Source organism: Tachyglossus aculeatus, chromosome 14 (genome assembly GCF_015852505.1).
Source record: "Tachyglossus aculeatus isolate mTacAcu1 chromosome 14, mTacAcu1.pri, whole genome shotgun sequence".
NCBI lineage: Eukaryota > Metazoa > Chordata > Mammalia > Monotremata > Tachyglossidae > Tachyglossus > Tachyglossus aculeatus.
In genome coordinates, this window is record NC_052079.1 from 42,566,626 (window position 1) to 42,588,912 (window position 22,287).

General features: G+C 39.4%; 1 protein-coding gene across 3 annotated transcripts in view; it reads right to left on the reverse strand.

Moving 5' to 3' along the window:
• Window positions 1-1,833: 1,833 nt before the first annotated feature.
• The window catches only part of WASHC3 (WASH complex subunit 3), a 51,767-nt gene continuing 31,313 nt past the window's right edge, over window positions 1,834-22,287 (reverse strand). For all 3 annotated transcript variants that reach the window (XM_038756465.1, XM_038756464.1, XM_038756463.1), the window contains 2 exons: window positions 9,314-9,378; window positions 1,834-3,062 (listed from right to left, as the gene is read on the reverse strand). In XM_038756465.1, coding sequence (XP_038612393.1) covers window positions 2,978-3,062; window positions 9,314-9,378 — 150 coding nt within the window. In that variant the 3' untranslated portion in view covers window positions 1,834-2,977. The remainder of the gene's footprint in view (window positions 3,063-9,313; window positions 9,379-22,287) is intronic.

The window sequence follows — 22,287 nt, forward strand, 5'->3', positions numbered from 1 at the left end:
GGGTTTTAGGTCCAGATGAATGATTTTAAACTTAAAAACAACTCTAATGTCCTGGATCATAATCTACAACCATTTCACTAAAAATAGAGATTACTAAGTATTAGTACTTTCTAAAAATTGTTGCTGAAAAAGGTAATTGGTATTGTTGAAGTCTGTCTTCCCCTCTAGACTGTAAGCTCCTTGTGGACAGGAAACATGTCTGCCAACTCTGTTGTACTCCTTCAAATGCTTAGTACAGTGCTCGGCACACAGTAAATGCTCAATAAATACTATTGATTGCTTAATCTGTTCCTTTTGGGATCACAACACTTAAGCAGAGATCACGTACATTTTAGCTGAAATGAAAAATTGAGAAAAGAAAATAAGCCTCTTAAGGTGTCTTTAGCAAGATTCTCAGAAAATAGACTACGTGGGTTCTAGGTCAGATGAATGATTTTAAACTTAAAAACAACTCTAATGTCCTGGATCATAATCTACAACCATTTCACTAAAAATAGAGATTACTAAGTATTAGTACTTTCCAAGATTGTTGCTGAAAAAGGTAATTGGTAATTGAATGAAGCATTATTTCACTTAAATGTATTTTAACCCTATTTCTTTGCAGTCATTATCTAATTTAGAAAAATATATTCTTACCTGTGGATGCTGTTTAGTATATCAAATGAAACAAAATAAAAGTATTTTCAATTGTGCATTTTGGAATTGCCAGAAAGCTCTAAGAAAACAGTACCCTTGTGAAGGAGAGGAAAGACCAACAAAAATCTTTATTTCAGTTACTGTGAAGAAAGGTGGAATGTCCTTGACTAATTAAACTGGAAGCAACCAAGAGTTTAAATAACAGGTAAAACAACTTTCCTTTTTTAAAAAATGGACTCAACAGCACTGTTCAATAGCGATGGTAAACTATGAAGATTTAAGTTTGGAAAATTTACTTCTTTGAGTGCTTGTATGAATCAAAATGGCCACACAATAAACCATGTTCCGGTTCACGAGCAAAAGCCCACAATCCAATTTATTAAGAAGTCATGCTTTCTTTATATCTATAAAAACTTCATATGCTAATTCCACAGAGTACAGAAAAAAAAGCAAATTTTAAAGCTCTGCAGTGAAGAAACATTTCAGTCATCTTTTTGCTCATGTTTGATAAGTACTTAATTAATCTTAAAAAATTATTATTAATAATAATAATCACCATCATATTTATTATTACTATTGCAAGCTCGCTGTGGGCAGGGACGGTGTCTATTGTTGTGTTGTAGTCTCCCAAGCGCTTAGTACAGTGCTCTCAACGAAGTAAGCGCTCAATAGCTACGACTGAATGAGCTGCAGTATTTATTAAACACTACTTGCCAAGCACTGTACTAAGCACCAGGGTAGATGTGAAATAATCAATTCCCTCAGAGAAACAGATCCCACAGAGAAGCAGTGTGGCCTAGTAGAAAGAGGCTTGGGAGTCAGAAGGGCCTGGGTTCTAATCTTGGCTCCACCACTTGTCTGCTGTGTGACTTTAGGCAAGTCACTTCACTTCTCTGTGCCTCAGTTACCTCATCTGGAAAATGGAGATTAAGACCGTTAGCCCTGCGTTGGACAGGGACTGTTTCCAACCCAATTACCTTGTATCTACCCCAATGCTCAGTACAGTGGCACAAATACCACTATTATTACTGTTATTGTTATTATTACCATTATATGAGGCTCACAGTCTAAGTAAGAGGGAGAACAGGTACTGAATCCCCATTTTGCAGGTGAGGGAATTGAGGCGCTGAGAAGTTAAGTGATTTCGTCCAAGATCACACAGAAGGTAAGCGGCAGAACTGGGATTAGAACCCAGGGCCTCTGACTCCCAAGCCTGTGCTCTTTCCACTAGGCCGCTTCCCAAAGCTTATAACGGGAAAGGTTTAAAAGTCGAAAATATGGTTTGCCATCAAATCTATTCTTAGATCGAAAAAGAAATAAATGCAATAGCACACTATCTGAGTACAAATTAATCAACTCAGTACTTTTGATATAATGACCAGATTTACCCACATACGAAGCATTAGACTGGCTTTCCCAAATTCAAGATTTGAGACAAATCCTAATTCTGGAGAAATTCTTGTTAGGTGAAAAAGCCACTTATCTCTCCTCTTCTATATCATTTCTTTTGAACTGAAATTGAAAGCACTTTCAAAACGCCATCAAATTGCTCTAGGCTGATGACTACTTTTAGGCCCACTGAATTTAGTGATATTTGAACCCACGACTGTATTCCATTAATATCTAGTCTCTTCTCAGGATCATAACCAAATAATCCTGACATTTGCCTAGCCTGAGCATCCAATCTTATATGACTGATACTTCCACTGCTTTTCTTACGTTAATTTCTAGCAAGCCACATGAAGTAAACTGCATACTAAAATGTTTGTCAAAACTGAATTATTAATTTTATCAAAATTAAGTGTTAGTAGAATGAATCAAGTCTATTCCCCTTTAGTGCAAAAATCTTCTCTATTTCTTTAATGCGTAATATAACACTAGAATAGAATTCCATAGTGTCTGTCATGATAGTTCTTTATTTTAGTATGTTACCTGATAAGAGATAGGGACAAAGTAATTTAATTTGATGACAGGTCAAAGATAGACACAAGCTTTAAGTTTGTACTCGAAATCAAAACTCTCTTACCTTAATATAAAGAGCATTTCTGTTAGCTGTGTGGCTATTTGCCTTGTAGCGCCTACATACATAACCATTATATAACTTCTCTTTTAGAATTAAGATAAACCACTGATAAAACTTTTTCAGCTTATGTTCAGACACCATTAGCTACTCCTGGAAATCTACTGAATATTCCTGGAAGACTTGAGATGACTACTGAAACTTAGTTACAGTTTTCCCCCAAATAGTTCATATAGATTTCATCTTAGGTTTCAAGCCAAAAGAGATAGAAAAAGTTCTTTGCATAGATCTGTACGGCATGTATCAAAATGTGAACCAAACTCAGTCACTAAAAGAAGATTCGCTATCAGAATTGTCTTCTGCCATCATTTCACTTTTCCCATCAGGCACTAGAGCATCTGGCTTCCTACAAGAGAAAAAGGCATTTTTTTAAGGCTTTTTTCCAGTTGAAAAAATAACTAACTGCAAATTTAATGTATCTTAAAATACAATATTGCTAGTAACAGGACTGCCAAGTCTGCCGCACTTAATTGTGGGAGTCTCCCATACTACCACCACAGAGTAGTCCCCTCTGGCATCTATAGCATTGCAGGGATTAAGTGCTATTCCTGCATAGCCCACGCACAGTATTTTCTCTTGCCAGTCCTTACATAGAGTGCTACTTCAGCATTTTCAGGCTCTCGTTACCATGGAGACAGGTTGCAGACACAGATGAAATCTGTAGGGGCTGGCAGGGAGACTGCTAAATCCTTGCAGGCTCCAAGAGTAAAAAAGAGGGATGTTCCGGCAAGATGTAGGGAGAAATTTAGGAGCTCAAAAAAAAAAAAAAAAAAAAAAGAGAGAGAAAAGGAAGAATTAAAGGGCAGCCACGGAGGAGACTCAGAAAAGAACATTTCCTGAGACAAATGTTTACGTTGCCTGACAACTTGAGATATTTCAAACTTGCAGCAAAAATCTTATAGAATCACAGAATGTGAAAACTTACTCTGAATAATATAGATTTAGGTCTAATATTTGGTACTGCCTAAAGAGACAGTGCCTGCGCACCTAGAAGCACTGTGGCCTTGTAGAAATAGCATGGCCGCGGGAATCAATTTTTGGAATACTCAGAGTCAGTATTTAAAAAACAGTTGTAACAGATGGATTGCCCTGGCTTCAAGAACCTATTCATTCCATATATATGCTTTGAAGTGTCTGGGAGAATTATCTACCCAGGTTAGATTTATCCTTTAAAAAGGTCAGTGAAAGCGGGATTCAAAAAACATAAATGAGAAATTTGGTTCTGGCAACAGGTACCACATAGGCAAGAGGAGTGAAGGAACAACAAATGAATACTAGTTGAGGTTTTTTTTTTAACTGAACTTTCCTTTGTTCATGAAATTGATTCCTTAGTGACTGCAATTTTTATAAAGGGGAAAAATTTAAGCAGCAGAGGGATATCCTGGAAAACTGCCCTAATATGAAGTCATAGGATAAATAAGTCCGTTAAAATTTAGGACACCGCAAATATTAAAAAAAACATTATTTTGGGTAAGCCCTTAATGAAGAGGAGAAATGATCAGCATTGGGAATAAGGCAAGGAAAGAGGTAAGGAGAAAAGAGCACTAAATAATTCCTTCCCCAGTGTCCCCTCAACAACTCCTTTTCTCTCATAAATTGAGTGGGCAGGTGACGAAACACATTTTTCTGAAGTTCCAGTTTTTGACATAACTCCGACACCTCCTGTCTTGACCCTAACGATTGTTAACTGGCCCCTCTGGACTGTAAACTCATCATGGGCAGGGAATGTGTCTGTTATATCGTTATGTCGTATTCTCCCAAGCGCTTGATCTGACTAGAATAACAGGGCTCCTGGAGCTGGCTCTTTTTACAATAAGGCCTAGGCAGTTCTTTTATGCCTGCTGTTGTCTAGAGCATCAACACTTTTATGATATTTATGTGATAGTCAATCTTTTCTACATAACTTCCTTGACCTTTGCTTTACTAGGTAGGGATGTGAGTGGCACTCCAGCTCCTAGGGTTACATGACCCGGACCCAACAGAGAAAGCCTTAAAATCTTTCTGGATTAAAGAGCATCAGTCCCTGGGAGTTATCTGGGAGAGCAAAAACTCTTCTTGACGTCCCTCTCTCCTGGAAGGGAGCGGAGGGGAGCTCATTTTAAGCCGAATGGTGATGACCTCGGGAAAAGGGGGAAAGCCTTGGACAGTTTGAATCCCAGGGCTTGCTGGCATCTCCTCCTCTGTAGTGACCACACAGTCACTGAAAGTGGCAGAGGCACTTAGGGAGGCAGTGTGGCCTAGTGGAAAGAGCATGGGAATGAGACTCAGATGCCCCGGGTCCTAGTCCCAGCTCCACCACTTGCCTGCTGCGTGACTTTGGGCACAAAACGTCCCTGGGCCTCCATTGCCTGATCTGGAAAATGGGGTAAAAATAACAGTTCTCCCTTGTTCTTAAAGGGAGGTCTTATATGGGGCAGGGACTGTGTCCAATCTGATTCTCTTAGATCTACCTTACCTCCTTCCCTTCCCCACAGCACCTGTATATATGTATATGATTTGCACATATTTATTACTCTATCTTACTTGTACATATCTATTCTATTTATTTTATTTTGTTAATATGTTTGGTTTTGTTCTCTGTCTCCCCCTTCTAGACTGTGAGCCCACTGTTGGGTAGGGACCGTCTCTATATGTTGCCAACTTGTACTTCCCAAGCGCTTAGTACAGTGCTCTGCACACAGTAAGTGCTCAATAAATACGAGTGATTGATTGATTGATTGATTAGCATAGTGCTTGGCACAGAGTAAGCACTTAATAAATTCCATAATTATTATTACTACTTAAGGTGGATGGGTGCCAAACCGTTTTGGCCACAGTAGTACGGTTTTCAGTAACCATGGTTTTCTGTGACGGCACACCATCTTCCCTGTCATTTAGAAGTGACAATGCGTCACTCTCTGCCGACTGCCCTTGGATCGCATTGTTCTTAACACGCTACCAGTGGTTCATCAACATTAGTGAATTCACATTTAACAGTGTACTTTGAAAGGTGAGTTAATATATGATGCTAGGCATAGAATTTTCTCTCGCTTGAACAGCATAAACTACTAACAATATTTTAAAAGTAAATATGATTTGGACGATCCTTTATGTTCTTTTCATATACTTATGTTCAGGGCAGGCTCAGTATGTGTTATTAAATTGTCAAACTCCCCTGAATTACAGCTGATGTGAATGAAGCCAAGGGGTTCTTAACACCCTTTTCCCCACAAATCTTTGGTTAGACCAACTGCAGGTACTTTTGGAAGTCTAACCCCTGCAAGTGGGGAAGGGAGAGCTGTATAATAAAAGACAACTATAAATTTTTAATATGGAACATTCAAGTTCAAGCAATACACATTTTAAAAAGTTTTCCATCTGTTTTGTAACAAGAGTAGAATGTCATATTCAATTTCCAAAAAAGTAGTAAGGAAATAACTCTGGACTCCGATTAAACATCAGTTAAATTTTAGAGACTTCTTATCAATATAAAATAGGATATAATTAAAAACACTTATTAATGCTCCAATGCACATAATTTCTTAAATGATGGTAAAAATGAGGCTAAAATGATTGTACACAGCCCACTACAAGGTATAATCCAACCAAGTCATATTAGATTTCATTATTCATCTTTTAAGCAGTATTGAAAACTTACAGAAAGTCAGAAAGTCAAAATGTTAACTTGGGAAAAGGAAAAAAAACATTGAAACCCTCTTAAAATAGTGGTATGCTTTCCCATATTGATTCAATCTTAATAGGAGGTCTCTGAGAATAAGTAACCCAGAATTTATATTGGCTACACGAACAGCTAAGGGGAGTCGAGGTAGACTGATGACTACACTGATACCAATGGAGCTGAAATTGTTGGCTTTGCTAAAAGGTCAAGAAAAGCAATTAATTGAGCATGCTCAGAAGCCATAATTCAATTATTACATTAGTTGCATCGAAACACAACAAAAGGCACTAACACAAATTTAGAATGTAGACAGCTAAAACTCGATTTCAAAAGTTTCTTCTCTATCCTTAACAGTGAAGAGAACCACGCCTTAGTCATCTTTTCTAATTATTTAGATCATGTATATGTGCATGAAAAGGAAGGCCTTTGGGGTGGCAGGCAATACTGTCTTTGGGAAAAAACATCAAGACATATTTCCTGTGTAATTTCAGACAGAGAGCACTTTCCTTTAATTCTCCTTTCTTTATTTTTGAACTCTAATGGCAGTTTAATTTCCACTCAGTCTCCTTTATAAATTTTAATTTTATTGGCATTTAATCTTTAACCTCTCATATGGCACCTATTTCTACGGGGAAGGGTGACTACTTAGCATTAGAAATTTGGAAAATAAAATATCACAAAACCTGGGATATTGTAGGATTCAATTTTTACTTCAGTCTTTCAAGCAAACAACATTTATTTGGCTATGGTCTGCCTTTTGGTTCAGTTTTCTGGTTGTAATTCTAGGGACACATTTCACAGTAGTTATTTTTCCAGGAAAACAATGAGGCCTTCTCCCTTTTCTCATCCAAGCTTATTTTCCCTCCCTTAATTCTGAACTCTTAGTTTTCAGTTTTTCTATGCACAAACTAATCAAGAAATATTTTTGACAAGCTTTCAAGCCTATGAAAACTTGAGTTTTACTTTTTTCTGTTTGTGAGCACACAGAACAGAACTGTTTCTTCTAACAATTACAGGATGATCTGGAGGCATACATTACCCAAGACTATAAAAGCCTCAATTTACTCTTTAAAATAAAAAAAAAAGAAACAGTACAATCCTCACCAAAAGCTTTAGCTGAGTTATTTCATATACTATATTAAAGAGAAAACACAATGCCCTCTCTATCCATATCTTCAGTTCCTTTCCTTAAAAATACTTCACCAAATTTCTAAGTTCCTTCCTATAACTAATATTAATGGTGCTGATCTCACTATTTGTCACCTACCTGTAGTGTTATTTAACCAATCAATCAATGGTGTTTGTTGAGTGCTTACTGTGGGAAGAGCACTGTACTAAGTGCTTGGAAGTGTGGTAGACCCCGTCCCTGCCATATTGAAAGCAATTGGCAAAAAAAAACCACACGAAAGCCAGGACTCACACAATAGGTCTGGTTTCAAATCCTTAAACATTTGGGGCACACAGTGATTAACAACTCTTACAACTGATCTACTGATTGGCTAGAAATTACGGTGTCAGTTACAGTAAAATTAACTCTCCCCCCAAACTGTGCCAAGTTTCCTTCCCTTAAAAGTTGCCCTTTATATATATATATCTGAGTATTTATGAACCTTTCAACTTTTGTTTGCATTTTAAGTGGTTTGGTTGGTTTCAAATATAAACTCTCCTAGATAGTAATGCTATATCAACTTAATTACAATGGAAAATAATTAATATGCACACCTTCCACCTAAATTTGTAATCAGTAGAAATATCTCTTTTCCTCATGCAGATAAGGGCTGATAAAACTGAGAACAAAACAGATGTTCGTTTAAATGATATTTGACGTCCTTGGTTACTTGATGAATTAGAATTCTGGCACTTTGGCACCAACTACAAGCTATCGGATGGTGCTCACAACCACAGAACAGGCCGTGTGTCCTTATTTTACAGATTAGGAAACTGGCCCGGGGAGGTTTTAAGCAGCTCTCCCAAGGTTACTCGGGGGGCCAGAGACATATCTCTGTCTCCCTCCTGACACCTGGTCCACAGTTCTTTCCAATGGGCTTTGCTGCGTCTACTGACTCTGATGTAAGCAACATGTGTTACAAAAGAGGGGCCCTAAGCAAAAGAAATTGCAAATTTACTCGGCAGAGTGGTAATAATGATATTTTCTTGCCTCTAACACACTATTGCTGCAGATGACAGCTGAAGTCTGGAACTTCTCAGTCCTCTGCTTTCTGATCACACAGGAAAACTACCATCTGCACTTGACGTTGGCAGTGTCTCTAGATGGGATGCTACACTATCATTTGGCTAGCTGGAGTTATTCCCATTATCCCACATCTTTCATCAAAACGGCATTTTTTATTAAACTGATCCATGTTCTACTAAACACCTGTAGGTTGGGATAAAGGTAGTGTCACCATAATCTTTATTTGGAAGTGTATTTTTCCTATCTGCATGTTATTTAATCAAAATGCTGGCAGTACCTGTTTTTTAGGATATTTTACCTCCCAGCGGAACTTAAGGCTTACTCAATGTCATCTGAAATTTATAAAAGACTATACCTAGTTATACATTAAAGTGGTTTTAAATTTTGATGATTACTAACAAGGAGACGAAAATATGTTTTGATTCATATTAAACGCACAAAGGAATCCAACGAATTTTACAGTGAAGTTCAAAAACAGTTTCTAGCCTAAATGTCGAACATCCACAATGCCCCAGTAGAGATACTGAATTAGTTTTGGTTCCTAAGGCATTACACCATGTTTGTATGCTGTCATTTAGAAAACAAGTGAAGTGATTGGAAAAGGAGTCAAACATAGATTTTTTTTCCCCTGAGTTTTTTACTTATCAATTTTGGTAAATAAAAATCTACAATTAAAAAAAGTTTAAATTTATCTTTTTATTACTAATGTGTTGATTTTATACCAAATACGGGTACAATTACTTACTCAAGAAGATCTGGATCCAGTCCTTCTGCTATCATTTTGTTTCTTATTGCCATAACAGGAACACCCTAAAAAAAATGTTAATAGATCCATCAAAATAAGTACCGCCTTACTACTTTTATCCCTGCTCCCAAGTAAGCCTGATGACTTCGTCATTTCATATCTATTTGAGATGATTCTTTAAAAAGTGCTAATGCAAAGGTAGGCATCACTTTTAATAGGATTCAAACTAAATTTTCTGTTGGCAATGCTGTTTGCAATCAATAGCTCCATCCAAACTGCTGCCCCGTTAATCCAATCACTTATCCTATCCCGCCTTGATTACTGTATCAGCCTCCTTGCTGACCTAACTCCTGCCTCTCTCCACTCCAGTCTATATTTCACTCTGCTGCCCAGATCATTTTCCTACAAAAACATTCAGACCATGTATCTCCATTCCTTAAGAAACTCCAATGATTCCCCATCCACCTCCACAACAAGCAAAAACTCCACCAATGGCTTTAAAGCAGTCAATCACCTTGCCCCCTCCTTCTTCTCCTCGCTACTCTCCTCCTATAACCCAACCGGCACACTTTGCTCCCCTAATGCTAACCTATGTCGATCTTGCTAATAATAATAATAATGTTGGCATTTGTTATGCGCTATGTGCAAAGCACTGTTCTAAGCGCTGGGGGGGGATACAAAGTGATCAGGTTGTCCCATGTGGGGTTCACAGTCTTAATCCCCATTTTACAGATGAGGTAACTGAGGCTCAGAGAAGTTAAGTGACTTGCCCAAGGTCACACAGCAGACATGTGGCGGAGTCGGGATTCGAACCCATGACCTCTGACTCCAAAGCCCGTGCTCTTTCCACTGAGCCACGCTGCTTCTCACGCTACCAACTGGCCTGGAAAGCCCTCCACCCTCATATCAGGCACAAAATTACTCTCCTCCCACTATTGACACTATTTAAACTATTGACATCTTGGGAGGGGTTTGCCTCCACTGCCAGTAGAGGAAGAGAGCCATGTCCCTTTGGAAAAACTGAATGGTCCATAGGGAACTTTGGGAAAAGCCTCTGTTTGAGTGTTGCTTTTCACCCATGCTGACCCATCTCCTCCAAGAGGCCTGACCTAAGTCCTCTTTTCCCACACCCTTCTGTGTCGCCCTGACTCGATCCATTTACTCATCTCCCCCCTTCAAGCCCCACAGCATTTATGTGTATATCTGGGTACTTTATATATCTATTTATTTATTTTATTTATATTAATGTCTGTCTCCCCTTCTAGACTGTAAGCTCATTATGGACAGGGAATTCATTTAATCGTATGTATTGAGTGTTTACTGTGTGCAGAGCACTGTACTAAGTGCTTGGGAAGTACAAGTTGGCAACATATAGAGATGGTCCCTACCCAACAACGGCCTTACAGTCTTTATATTTTACTCTCCCAAGTACTTACAATGCTTTGTGCGCAGTAAGCACTAAATAAATTTGATTTAATTATCTTCACTTGGTGTTTGGTACATTGTAAGCTCTTGGGTTAACAAAATAATAATAATTGTGGTATTTGTTAAGCGCTTACTATGTGTCAAGCACTGTTCTAAGTGCTGGGGTAGATACAAGGTAATCAGGTTGCCCCATATGGGGCTCACAGTCTTCATCCCCATTTTACAGATGAGGTAACAGTCACAGAGAAGTTAAGTGGCTTTCCCAAGGTCACACAGCAGACAAGTGGTGGAGCCAGAATTAGAACCCATGTCTTCTGACTCCCAAGCCCGTGCTCTTGCAACTTAGCCACTCTGCTTCTCAACCATTATAAACCACCATCATTATTACCTACATCTCTGCCCCTGCTCTCTCCTCCTCACTCCAGGCTCGCATCTCCTCCTGCCTTCAGGACATCTCCATCTGGATGTCTGCCCGCCACCTAAGACTCAACATGTCCAAGACTGAACTCTTTGTCTTCCCTCCCAAACCCTGCCCTCTCTCTGACTTTCCCATCACTGTTGACGGCACTACCATCCTTCCCGTCTCACAAGCCCACAACCTTGGTGTCATCCTCGACTCCGCTCTCTCGTTCACCCCTCACATCCAAGCCGTCACCAAAACCTGCCGGTCTCAGCTCCGCAACATTGCCAAGATCCGCCCTTTCCTCTCCATCCAAACTGCTACCCTGCTCGTTCAAGCTCTCATCCTATCCCGTCTGGACTACTGTATCAGCCTCCTCTCCCATCTCCCATCCTCTTGTCTCTCCCCACTTCAATCCACACTTCACACCGCTGCCCGGATTGTCTCTGTCCAGAAACGCTCTGGGCATGTTAATCCCCTCCTCAAAAATCTCCAGTGGCTACCAATCAACCTGCGCATCAGGCAGAAACTCCTCACCCTGGGCTTCAAGGCCGTCCATCACCTCACCCTCTCCTACCTCACCTCCCTTCTCTCCTTCTCCAGCCCAGCCCGCACCCTCCGCTTCTCTGCCACTAATCTCCTCACCGTGCCTCATTCTCGCCTGTCCCACCGTCGACCCCCGGCCCACGTCATCCCCCTGGCCTGGAATGCCCTCCCTCCCCACATCCGCCAAGCTAGCTCTCTTCCTCCCTTCAAGGCCCTACTGAGAGCTCACCTCCTCCAGGAGGCCTTCCTAGACTGAGCCCCCTCCTTCCTCTCCCCCCTCCATCCCTCCCGCCCTACCTCCTTCCCTTCCCCACAGCACCTGTATATATGTATATATGTTTGTACGTATTTATTACTCTATTTATTTTACTTGTACATCTCTATTCTATTCATTTCATTTTGTTAATATGTTTGGTTTTGTTCTCTGTCTCCCCCTTCTAGACTGTGAGCCCACTGTTGGGTAGGAACCATCTCTGTATGTTGCCAACTTGTACTTCCCAAGTGCTTAGTACAGTGCTCTGCACACAGTAAGCACTCAATAAATACGACTGATTGATTGATTGATTGATTGATTGACTGACCTAGGCACTTGAGTCCCTGCCCCCAAACATTTTGTTACTTACTGAACTTCCAACCCCACAGCATTTATTTCCATATCTTTATACCTGTTGCTCCTCTCAACAGTAAATTTTACATCTGCCTCCTCCATTAGACTGAAAGCTCTTTAAGCAAGAAACATTTGTCTGGATTTTTAACAATGTCAGTTCAGATTACAACCACCCTACAATACAATCAACCCAGAGATACAACTACTATTGTTAGATATCTTACACCAACTGGCCCTGATGTTCCAGCAGAAAGGTACAAGTAAATAAACCTCTTCCTGTCTCCTCTCATCCTGGGCCAAGATTAAATAATTAATAAGGAATGGATCTTGCAGGAAGTACTGCCCACAATTTATGTCAGATTTCCAAGGTGTTGATGAGACCTCTGAGTAGATACACAAAGTGGGTTGAACTGGGGAAGAATAACTGAATTTAGAAATGGATGACAACCTAATGAAGATGCTGGTTTCTCCCTATCAAAATTTTAGGAGTAAAATGATTTGCATCAATTTTCAAGACAGCAAATGCACTAAATATAACTGAGGAGATGACCTTACTGGAGATAGGTTGTCAAAGGTACACTGAAATATTTAGGAGTTTGCTATAACAGGGTACTTACGAAGAAAACTCAGCTTCTTACGAAACCTAAACTGGATGAATTCTTCATTAAAGTTGAATAAAGCTGAAAATTCGTGACCTTTTGGCAGAACAAGCTTCTACCTGCTACACCTACAAAGACTCATAATCATATTACAACTCCCCATTTATTTTACACTGTGGTGTTATCCTTTGAATTACTTAATAAAGATTAAATAGATTCGTAATGTTTATCATTAAAGTACTTAGCATGTGATGAATTTTATATTACTTCTCCAGGGCTTCTGGAATAGATCCTAACAGAGAAAATGTATGCCTATGGGAAAACCCACCCCACGACATAACCATGCTCAATGCAGTCACTTTTTTCAAAGTGGTGTACTTTAAAAACCCTTTCAAACAGGCCTACCTAAAAGGCTTGCTAAAAAAAACTGCATGGAAGGAAAGGACATTAAAACTACAAAAGCTAAAGTGCAAATTTGATGGTTTCTCACAAACCTCCTAGAAACTATTGATAGCTTGGGAGGAGTTTGTCTCCACCGCCAACAGGAGCAGAGCGCCATGCCCCTTTGGCAAAGCTGAACAGTCCATGGAGAGAACTTTGGGAAAAGTCTAGGTTTGAGTGTTGTTTTTCACCCATGTTGACCGCTTCCTCATTTGCTCCTCTATGGGACCACGCCAGAAGATTTCCAGGTGATTAGGTCATTTTCTCTTTGTTTGACCTAAAAGTGGAGCAAAAAGGTGGGTGGGGAGAGCTAATTTGGGGCCAACTTTGTTCCTCTCGACTCCCTGTCTCTGTCCCTTCACTCGTGCTCTTCTCCTGCCATGGAAATCCCTCCCACCCTCATCAGGCAGATCCAATTGTCCCTATGGTCACACTGCTCCTTAAATCCCAACTTCTCCAATAAGCCTGTCCCACCACCACCCTGCCCCATAACAACCCTTAGCCAACTCTAGCACTTTTGAACTTATTTACATGCTTCTTAGCATTACTGTATAGATGGCTGCTCAATTTATTTGACCATTCTCATTGAAAATATGTTTAGGTTTGTCTATGAACAGCCTATAATGAGGGAGCTTGTCACCAAGTTATTCCATACTTCGCAAGCACCTAGTGCAGTGCACTGCACCAAATGGCTGCTCGATAAATGCTACCAATACTATCATCATCAATCGTATTTATTGAGCGCTTACTATGTGCAGAGCACTGTACTAAGCGCTTGGGAAGTACAAATTGGCAACATATAGAGACAGTCCCTACCCAACAGTGGGCTCACAGTCTAAAAGGGGGAGACAGAGAACAAAACCAAACATACTAACAAAATAAAATAAATAGAATAGATATGTACAAATAAATTAAATAAATAAATAGAGTAAAAAAATATGTACAAACATATATACATATATACAGGTGCTGTGGGGAAGGGAGGGAGGTAAGATGGGGGGATACTGATAAAGCCACTTTTATTCCTGTCCCCAAAGCAAAAGCCTTGAAGCACAAGGTATAATCAGACAAGTCGAGATTTGCATTTGCAGCTTTCAGTGTGACTTTGGATATTTTTCCCTAATTCTTAGTGCCTTTAAATTCTCCCTAAAACCCTGTTGGTATCCTTTCCAAACTGTAGTACTGTATAAACCTTGACTTTGGCCATTATTCTGTTGGGAAATCGGATTCATGCATTATCCCTGAGGCCTCTACGGAGTTAGCAAACAAATCTTGGCCAACACTGAAGCAGTTTGGCCTAGTGGAAAGAGCACGGGCTTAGGAGTCAGAAGATGTAGGTTCTAATCCTGGTTCTGCCACTTACCTGCTGTGGGACCTTGGACAAATCCCTTAATTTCTGTGTGCCTCAGTTTCCTCACCTATAAAGTGGAAACTGAATATTGGTTCTCCTTTCTACTTACATTGTGAGCCCCGTGTGGTAGAGGGACTGTGTTCGACCTGATTATCTTGCATCTACCTCCGTGCTTAGCACAGTGCTTGGCACACAGTAAGTCCTTAACAAGTCGGTTATTATTATCTATACATCCTGTATTCCTAAGGACTAGTCTAAATACAGGATGGTCATGCTTAGTCTTAGATGGTACTGCACAGCTGAGTAGCCCCATCAATCTCTCCAGGTAAAAAGCTTCCAAGTGTAATAGGTCTTCCTGCATGCCCTTTTATATAAGAACGTAAGAAATGTCATTACTGGGTCAGATCAGCACTGTCTTTGTCAGGGACAACAGTATAGTTAAAGGAATCATGTATGTGATCCATGTAATGTGTAGTGATAGACTATGAACACCTCTAACATTTCCTCCTATATTCCTAACTTTCTCTCTAGTCCCATTATGGACTTCTTGTCCATGAATTTATCCAAATCCATCTTAAACCTGCTGATATTTTTGGCCACCACAACTTCCTTTGGTAAAGATTTCCATATGCTTACCACCCACTGTGTGAATGAGAGCTTCCGTTTGTTATAAGACTACCATCTTCAGGCTTTAATCGGTGCCCACTTGCCTGTTGAGGGACTTGAACAACAATTCTGTTTGCCCAGTCTACACTCTTTATGCTTTTGTGAACTTCAATTATGCCTCTTCTCAGCCTTTGATTTTCTTGCCTTCAGAACACAAGCCTTTTCAGTCGAGTATCAAATGCACCCCTCCCAACATGCTTATCCTTGTTAATTCTTGGATTTAAACCTTTACACTCAGATTTTACAATACTTAGCACTCCACCTTATGCCGGTGAGTGCTTCACAAACACTTTTTGATGATGCCACTCCTCCCCTTGCTTTGGATTGTCTGTTTGTTCCATGAATGGGTTGCCTTTCGATGAATAATATGAATTAGTGCCAGGACTAGGACCTGCAGAATGTCAGCCTCAGATCAATTTTGAGCCTCTATGCCATTGTTAAGAATGACCAGAAAGAACCACATGGATAGCCCGGAGGGCTGAAAGGCAGGGAAGGCACAATTTTTACTTTAGGTAAATGTTCAAATACCGAACAAATGAAAAATGCTTACCTGCTGCTAATGATAGCTTATGTGAAATCCAACTTGTACTTCCCAAGCGCATAGTACAGTGCTCTGCACACAGTAAGCGCTCAATAAATACGATTGATTGATTGATTGATTGAAATTATCTGAATCTCCATTTAGACTACCACAGGCATGGCCTGAGGACAATAGTTTCAGTCCAAGGAGGGGCTCTCAACTGATTTTGGGGGAGGCTGGTAGATCATTTAAGGGACAGTGTTGGAAATATATGCTGTAATTTACCTATCAGGCAGCTACTGGGTGAATTAAAACAACAACACTTAAAACAAAAAAAAAAAAACCGACTCAAATGAGAATTTTGATATTGGTATCTCCCAGGAATGCTAAATTTAAAATAGATTACTAAGTAATCTAAGTAATCCTCTCGACTGTAAGCTTCTTATAGAAAGGTAGCTACCAACTCTGTCATACTGTACTCTTCCAAGCTCTTTGTACGGTGCTCTGCACACAGTAAGGGCTCAATAAATATGATCCAAAAGTAAAACTGAAGAGATAGTATAGGGCAGGAGAAAGAACACAGTTGACATGATATTTAAAACCAGACTACTCAGTTTCTAATAGCTATGGTTTGGTGGTATAATAAGGCCCCTCTTCAAATTCAACTATTTGCTTTAATTTGACTTTAGTTTAATCCACAGGATATCATTGAAAGGTTGTACAAATAAGATGCAAAGCCAAGAAAACTGAAGGGCAGGAGAGAGGTGGAAGGAGAAAGAATGTTTCCCAAAATATAGCTAAGGAAAAGAAAGTAAAGATGGGGAAGGGGAAAAGTGGGGAGTATGAGGGAAGCTCGGTGGGCAGACCTTTGAATTAAGGACCCTATTTTAACATTAACTAAACAAGTGTTTAGTATTGTGCTTTGCACACAGTATTCAATGAATACTAATTTAATACTACTAATGTATTTTCTGAGGTTGGTTAGGGGTAGACGCACAAGACAGTGGACACGAATAAGATAAGGATTTAAATACTTTTCCCCACATTATCAATATACTGGCTGTAGGAGCTCTCAATTTCAACACCATCTTAAACACTTATCACTTGGGGGCATAATTCATAAGAATTATCTGGCCTGCATTTGGATGGTTGTATTCCAACAGGATCTGCTCCATTGATGCTGCTCAGAGAATGTGCTGCTTTGCCATGTTCTGCTCCAGAGGTCAAGAAACAGTGCCTGACTTGCTAAATTCCAAAATGAAAAAAAAAAAAAAGTGTCCTATTTCTGATCGCCAAGGGATAGAGCTACTGGTGGTCTAAGAGGGCCACGAGAGACCTCAAAACCTAAGTATACAGAACTGTGGGGGTTTTTTTTGGCATGGGCCAAATGCAGTTTGTCCAAGGTAAGTAAAGGAGGAGAGTGAAGGCAGCCATAAGCCTGGTGTTCCAGAAAATCACGTCTGTATTTGCGTCACTGGGGAAAATGTGTAAGAAGGCCAGACAAATGAAAATGATTGCCGCGTTAATAGGTAAGTATGACTTCTCCTTTGCACAACAGAAGGTTACATTTTGGGGTTTAAAATGTAAAATAGCATATACTTGTTTGCTCTAAGTGTTAGTGGAAGTCAGGTTACCAGATCCCCTTTAGGCCATGACTTACTTTTCCTAAAAATTTAAAGCTAAGTACAACTAGGGGAACATTATTTTCCAGTTTTGCACCATGCAAACTGATGTTTTCCTTCCACTCACTATCACCATAAAAAACAAACAAGACATCTTGGGTTGTTCTTCTAAATTTGTGGGCCTAGGTAGTGAAAATAGTTGCATTAACAAAAGAGAGAAACCGGGCACATAGCTTGCTTAAGGAATGGATTAACAAAGAAATCACACTCCAAATTGATAAGCAAAAAAGTAATTTGGAGTATCTCAAAAAAGAGGCCAAAAATAATCGTATGCACCCTTATACACAAATACCTCTAAATAAACATTACTAGTCACTGGGCAGTTTTCACTGGCTCTAAGAATTTGTTTACTTGCCTACCTGGAGGACTGCTCTAGCCTTATTATGATTTCCAGGCCCTTACTCTTTGATTTGGGATTTAGATAGCTATCTAGTCTATTTACAAAAAATGCAGACATTAAAAATTCAACTGCGTTTCTTTTCAGGGATGGGAACCAGGAAGATGAACCCCATCCCCAACAAACCTACCATTTCCCCAAACTCCAGCCTTTAAAGGAAATGCCGTACTTTAATTATTAGGGTGAATTTAGTTTAGAGTCCAATTTACTGACGGTTGCATCGATCTCCGTAGGCCAATATGAATGACCTCCTGGGCTCACACCTATCATTTGGTCAGTACTCTTCTTAATTGCAATAAATGGTAGTTTCAGAAATGGGAGAGATGAGATATGGGTGTCCAGGTCTGTTTGTTCAAGTGACTAAACAGCCCTATGTCTGCCCAGGTCTGCTAAGTTTTCTTAGATTGTAGCCCCAGAGGAGAAACTATTTCCACTTAACTAGTTTTGTAAAGTGCCCAGTGTTAAGCTACACACAAATAAGCAATTAATCAACACTGTTGCTACTTCTGATAAACATTTTTCTCACTTCCTGACTTCTGGCTTCAATTATAAGTGCAGTCTCTAACACCAGACTGAGTTTTATTGGACAATAAAGCTTACTACCGTACATAGGAATACAGCTTCCTGATAATACTTACATTCAGCTGTGTCTCCTTTTAGAAAAGTTCATTTTACTCTAATTCACAATGGCACGAGGATTTTGAAATGGAACCCCATTTATTGTGGTAAGTAAAGTGAGTTCTTTTGGAGTTAATAATGTACAAAAAGTTAAGTTTAAAAATCTTTTCCATATTAAATGTCCGTCTCATTCTAGTTTACCATTTGCTTGTTTTTTAAGGTTAACTGCAGTAAAATTCAAAACTGTCTTGTTTTAGCAAAAAAGTCCAAACTTTTGTGTTCCTATAGCTCGTAAAACAGCTGAAGCAAATTTTGTTGAAGCTTGGCAACCAAAAAAAAGTAAATAAACTGAGACTAAGAATGGAAAGTTACAGCCTGAAAGAGATATTTCTGCCAAAGTTTTTAACTGACTGAATAGAGCAATTCCACAAAGAACCCTCCTTCATCACCTTAATTATAACATGACTGGCACAAAAATATGATGGGTTGGATATTTTCAAAACGTAAGTTCTCTGAATAACTTCAACTTTGTTCTTTAAAGAAAAAATCTGTTTTGTACATTCAGAAATATGCTATGAAGGGTACCAGACTCTCAAACTTGAAGTATTTAGCATCAAATATATTTTATTTTTGAAATTATTTCAAGGTTATGGTTGCTTTTGGTATTTAGCTTCTCCGTTATTTTTCACTTGCTCCCCAACCCACACTGTTTTTTTTTTTAACCCAAGTGATGGCGTGCCAGAGGATTAAAAATATTGAGTGACCTTTAAAAAAAAATCTGGGTGTTAGATATTATTAAAACAATAGGCTTAAGTGTACAGTAGCCAGAAATCCTTCTACAACTTTAATGGGGACTGGCACTTCCCCTCACTATTTTGTGGGTCTATGACTGTTCTTTGTAATACGGTCAAAAATTTCAGGCTCCCATGAGGGTTGCATGCCAGAGATATATATTTTCCACAGACTGCAAGACAATTTACGTTAAATAACAATAGTAAAGGTCCTAATCCAACCGAAGATCCAACTATTTCCTGAGAGTGTAGTATTCACCTTCTCAAGGAGAATTAACCACATCAGGATCCTGAATGGCAGTTAGTAAGTCAGGGAGATTGGACTATAGACAGATTAAACCCCAAATATTTTTTTATCAGCTCTACTTACCTAACAATAGTAGAGTGATTATGCAACTGTTATTATCAATAACATGAAAGAAAATAGAAGTGAAGAAGGCTAAATTGTAGGCCCTGATTTTTTTTCTGGCCTAACTTGCCTAGTTGAAGTGGTGATACTCTAAATCTTCCTTTCAAAGAAGTACATACAATTCACTAGCCCTGTTTTTTTGTTGTTGTTGTTAAACCATTTCAGCATAGCCTAAGGAAGAAAGCTTAGCCATGTTTTCAAAAGCCAAAATCATGGACACAGTTACACACTGAACCAGAATTTACCATCTGAACAGCAAGTTCCAGCCAAGCTCTCCACTTAGTTTGGTTACCACAGGGACAGGGTGATCGAAGTGGACGCAGGAGAACTATGGATAGAACATGTTTCAAACAACTTTGACAAGGCCCTACAGAAAAGGCTTTAAAAAAAAAAACCCAACAGAAATATGATTGGAAAGTAATGTTCTTTCATGGATAAAACATGGCCAAAGGTAAGAAACACAGGGTAGGGATAAACTACTACTTTCTAGGTGGAGAGGGTAAAAGGTGGGGTTCTCCACGGATCGGTGCTAGTATCTGTTTTGTCTGGCATCTTCATTATTTAAGGGATTGGGAGAGTAAATAGAGGATTTGGGTTCTAATTCTGCCTCCACAACTTGTCTGCTGTGACCTGGGGCAAGTTACTTCACTCCTCTGTGCCTCAGTTCCCTCAAGAACAAAATGGGGTTCAATACTTGTTCTGCCTCCTACTTAAACTGTGAGCCCCATAATACGGGATCTGATTATCCTGTATATACCCAAGCACCTGGTACAGTGCTTGGCACATAGTAAGTGCCTAACAAAAACCAGAATTATTATTTATTATTATTAAATTTAAAAACATAACCCAAAGAGTTTGTACCTCAGGTGACACAAACCTCTTCCGGACAGTGAAATGCCATGCAGCAAGAACACACAATGTTTGCTAAAAAACAGCCGGTGAGTTTCAATGTGAGAACTGCAAGTTCATTCAGTTAGAAGTTGCGACTACATCGAGGTAATGGCTTCAAGCTACCAGTCACAATTCAGTTCAGACCTAAAAGTCACTGCAGGGTTTTTTTTTCCCCTCAAAACATGGGTCCAATATGTATTTGTAGCCAAAAACTGGGCATCATCAGAAAGGGGATAAAGAACAAGGGGCATAGTCTTGCCAGCATATAAAAACCAAACTCTTTCTGGTCAGGAAACATGTCTACCAAGTCTGTTATTCTGTTATTATTGTATTCGCCCAAGCGCTTAGTATGTGAGCACAATGTTGGGTAGGGACCGTGTCTATATGTTGCTGACTTGTACTTCCCAAGTACTTAGTACAGTGCTCTGCACACAGTAAGCGCTCAATAAATACGAATGAATGAATAGTGGTCTGTACCCAATAAGTGCTCAATAAATACGATTAATTGATGTTACGCTGCCCTTGAAATACTTCTTGAAATTTTGGTCACCGCATCTTAGGAAGGCCAGAATAGATGGTAGGAAGATGGAGAAGCTACTATAAGAAAATAGATTGAGAAGACCAGTCTAGAAAGGCAATAGCTAAGGGAAGTCATGATGCAAATTTATAAAACCATGAAGAGGGGATGGGTAGGGTGAAAAAAGAATTGTTATTCAGGTGGTAGGTACAAAGCAAAATCTGTTCAGAAACATGGGGTGGAGGGATGGGGAGATCCTGTTGCATTAACTTCTACAGAGAATTGGGTAGGTGGAAAATATCATCAGGTTCAAAAGGGGTTTGGATAAATTCATGTACGAGAAGTCAAACGAATATGATATTAGAAAAAAATTAGGGATGTACAGGGAAAGTAATGGCAGCAGAATGGTATAGCTTAAACTACTAGAGTGTATGATATGGAGGAAATTATTACATGATCCCCGGGCATCTTGCTGCCATTGTTGAAGACAAAATATTGGGCTTGATTTGGCCCAGTGTGGCATTAATTAAAAGGGCATTTTTTGATCATGGGACCTTAGATGTTAACACAAGTGGCTGCCTATATCTGTGGTGAATCTTCCAACTGATTCTCTTGTTCTCCTTAACAATTGTATTTACTTAAAAAAGGGTAATGGGCAAACAGAGTGCAGTTTCAATTCATATAATACCTTTTATTAAAGGGAATTGAGGGCTTCATATCATCTTACATTTCTTACAAAAGGCATAAAATTTGTCTTTGATTCTTTATGAAAAATGAGTTGATAGGGCTATAAAGTGATGTGGCCAAGGTAGCAGTCAGCAGCAGTCTGTTGGGACTAAAACTCTTACAGTGCCATGTTCTTTTATACCAAAGGGTTTTTTTCCAAAATTTTAAAGAAATTGAAACCTTAAGGCATCAAGATTTCATCTGAAATAATGCAGTTTTCGTTATTGGTATTTATTAAGTACTTACTATGTGTCAAGCATTGTTCTAAGCGCTCAGAGGCAAGATAATCAGTTTGGCCACAGTCCCTGCCCTACAAAGGGCTCGCGGTCTAAATTGGAGGAAGGAGGATTTAATTTCCATTTTACAGTTGAGGTAACCGAGGCATAGA